Source organism: Antrostomus carolinensis, unplaced genomic scaffold, assembly GCF_000700745.2.
Source record: "Antrostomus carolinensis isolate BGI_N321 unplaced genomic scaffold, ASM70074v2 scaffold18212, whole genome shotgun sequence".
NCBI classification, from domain to species: Eukaryota; Metazoa; Chordata; class Aves; order Caprimulgiformes; family Caprimulgidae; genus Antrostomus; species Antrostomus carolinensis.
Genome location: NW_010301779.1, coordinates 1 through 3,482, shown reverse-complemented (window position 1 = coordinate 3,482; position 3,482 = coordinate 1). Strand labels below are relative to the sequence as shown.

The 3,482-nt window shown below is 38.1% G+C and overlaps 1 protein-coding gene across 1 annotated transcript in view; it reads right to left on the bottom strand.

Moving 5' to 3' along the window:
- Window positions 1–2,702, bottom strand: part of ANAPC5 (anaphase promoting complex subunit 5) — a 13,562-nt gene extending 10,860 nt beyond the window's left edge. Inside the window, exons 1-3 of the mRNA XM_029083929.1 lie at window positions 2,587–2,702; window positions 1,988–2,183; window positions 615–681 (exon numbers count right to left, since the gene is read on the bottom strand). Coding sequence (XP_028939762.1) covers window positions 615–681; window positions 1,988–2,183; window positions 2,587–2,686 — 363 coding nt within the window. The 5' untranslated portion in view covers window positions 2,687–2,702. The remainder of the gene's footprint in view (window positions 1–614; window positions 682–1,987; window positions 2,184–2,586) is intronic.
- Between the last annotated feature and the right edge of the window lie 780 nt (window positions 2,703–3,482).

The window sequence follows — 3,482 nt, the reverse complement described above, 5'->3', positions numbered from 1 at the left end:
CACGCAAGAGCATACATGTGTATATAGTTCACACTAGTGGACCTCTGTCCCGATCAGTCAGAGAAGGGAACAGGAAAACAGAGAGTGCTCAGCCTCACCACTGGCTGCACCAGGGGTCATGGAGCTGCAGGAGCCTTGCCATGATCAGGCTACTGGATTCCACAGCCTCTAACAGTAAAGAACCTAACAGGACTGAAAAGTTACTTTGAACTTATAATACATAATGTTTCATATACATTTCAAATGTATTTGATTTTTTTAGCAAGCTGTTATAAGCACGTAGCACATTTACAGACATTTGTGCCCACGTGCATTTTCACTGTTTTGTATTTACCAGCTGGAATAATCAACAAAACTGCACGTTTTACAAACATCAAATGTGAGGTGAGCAGTCAGAACGGAAGAGACCTTCTCAGAATCAAATCTCATCATATGGTGTACATGCCTAGATAAAACACTTTTAGCCCCAACTGCTCATACTGAGCAACTACATGCAAGATATCAACAAATCTTTAACAGATCTAAGAAAACACCATGCCTGACACCGTGGATAAAACTGAAGGTGAAATTCATGTTATGGATCATTCACTCAACTTTATTCAGAATTAACATACCTGCTGAGAAAGAAAATACTCTGCTTGTTTCTGGGAAAGAGGCCCACTGCAGGATATCTCTTCTTCCCTGATAAAAAGCACTCTGGTTAGAAACAAGGGCAATGAAATATAATACAAGGAAATACATTTTATCAGACACTCTACACTTTTGCTTTATAATTTTTTATGAGATATTACAACTCAAAGCATGAAAGGAAACTAAAGGGAGAAAACTTAATAAAGAATAAAATCTACTATATCAAAGTCAACAACCCAAATGATTTCACATAGTTTAGCTCAACCTGCAGAGACCATGGTCAATATGAATGTTACCCTAAATACATGTGAAAACCCAAAGAAAAGATCTGGGGTTGATATATTCAGATGGCTTTGCTCTGTTTTTCCTTTCTTCTGAAGATAGTCATAATGAAATGAACTGGCACTTTGGCCACACACATCACTCCAGCAAAGAGCTGTTCTGCAAGAGCAGACAAAAGTTTATTCCATGGAAAGACAGCAACTACAGCATGCAGCCAGATTCCAAAAGCTGTTAACTGACTCATGCTGCAGCAGAACATGCACAAGCATGAGTTCAGAAACAGCTTAGAAATATTCCTTTTAAGTATATGGATACACAAAATGCTTTCATAATTATTCTTTTTAAATACATGGATACAAAAAATGCTTTTAGAAATATTCTTTTTAAATATATGGACACACAAAATGCTTTTAGGATTATTCTTACAGTGGAGTATGTCTTTAGTGGCTGAAAAGTCTCAGTATTTGCTTCTTATTTTTGATGTAAATAAATGTGAGCTCTTTTATTCGGAGAAGGGCAAAAAGAGAAACCAAAAACATTAAGCTAAACTTTTCCTTAGTGAGCAATATTTCCTCGCTGGAAGCAGAAGTGACTTCTCCAACAGCTTTATCACATCTCACACTAGCACAACCAGATAAGTTATTCAGCAGTGGGCTGCACAGAAGGGAACTGTGATATTTGATATCACATCAAATATAGCTTATGGATAACATATAGCATCTGGCCTTCAGTTTGCCATTCCCTAAGTGAGCATGAGAAGGGGGCACCGCCATCTTCTAGGAGATGCTGAGAAGAGCCATTGCCACATACAAGTGTTACCACATGGTGGCACCACGGAAACGGAGAGGACACCCAGCTCTGCCGGCGTGCACGAGGCTTTAAATACAGGATTACGAGACACTACAACTCAATATCACAGCTGAAGTCATTACTGATAGGACATGATGAGAATCGTGGAGTCTGGAAGGTTTAACGAGAGTAGAATCTTGAACTTTACTCTGACATGTACAGAGGTAATCTGAAATAAGATTCATTCTCTTAAGAAGTGGGGAAGACTTTACTATTAATATATCACCTTAAAGGGACCTCAAGTTCTTCTTTCTCCATTTTCCCCTCCAGTTCCTCCGTATTTGTCAGTTCCATATCACTCTCATCGATTCCATTTTTTTTCTCATCGTTTTGGAAGTATTGCTGAAGGGCGGTGTAAAGTTTATAGACCTGACTAAAAGAAAGTTTATTGTATGCCAGGATCATATGGCGCAGAAACAGACCTGCAAAGGAAAACATCTGTTATGACAACTGTTGTAAGGCTGCTGTTTCCTACAGGAGACTAGAAATCATCATAACCAGGAGCTTAAATTGCATTATTTAATTTCGCTTAAGCGTCTCATCTCAGCCTGGCAATTGATAAAACTCAATTTTGCAGGGTGTAAATCTGGTATTAATTTAGTGGCAAATCTCACAGACTATCTAGTCACAGAAAAATTGTTAAGATCGGTTAAGAGCTCTCCAACCTGCAAAGTTACTGCTTAATATGAAACATCTGAGCAAGAGAAAAATCATATTACACAATATTTACATCTCCCCCCCAAAAAACCCAAAGCTGTGTCCTGACTGAATGACATCAATGATAGATATCACATCAAATATAGCTTATGGATAACAATTAGTTACCTACTACACTTGTTTTATGAACTTCTGGCTCTGTCCCTGTAAATGAATCTGAAAGGTCATCAAAAAATTGTTCCATATCTTTCAATTCTCCTTCTGCCATAAGTTTTAACCTAAACAGGGAGAGAAAATAACCATTTTTTAGGGTATTAACAATATGCATCAAATAAAACATTCTTCTGTTTCAGGTATAGATGAGTAAACACAAACAGAACCACGTGGTAGCTAATTCATTAGGCCCAGATAGTTTCTATACTCAGGAGCCAAATCAAAACATTTTAAATATTATTAATAAGCCAAATAATAATCAGGTTTGGGGATTATTTTTTTTTTCCTTTTTAAACAGTTCTTTTAACAAAGTGAACAATTAGAAGAGATTGCTGTTCTAAAAAAAAACAATTAGGGACAAAAATGATTTTTAAAACTGTCACTGTTTAATGAGTTCACTAACGTCAAAACAGATCTTCTGTATCACAGCAACTTTAAACCAGACGGCTTCAACGCTGGGTTTGTGTCCCTGTCACAACTTATTTGTAATAACTCAGAGAACTGTAGGGCATTTTTGCTCCAAATGTATGACTTTTTAGCTATGCACTGACCCGCTCCAGAGCACTTCTCCGCAGGCATCAGAGCAGACACAGATATAATACAGAGCACGAAAGGGCTTTATCATCTTTCACTGATAATATGAATTCATATTATATTCACTGATCCACATATTAAATTCACTGATAATATGAATTCATAATCACACATAATTCACAGAATTACTGGTTGTAGTGGTGGCGTTTCCACGTTTCCAACACAAACCACAGAACTCCCAGAGGCAAAGGGATGAGCTGAGCAAGGCCAGCAGCTCCTCAGCCTCCAGCAGCAGGGACGCCCGGCCCGGCCCGGCC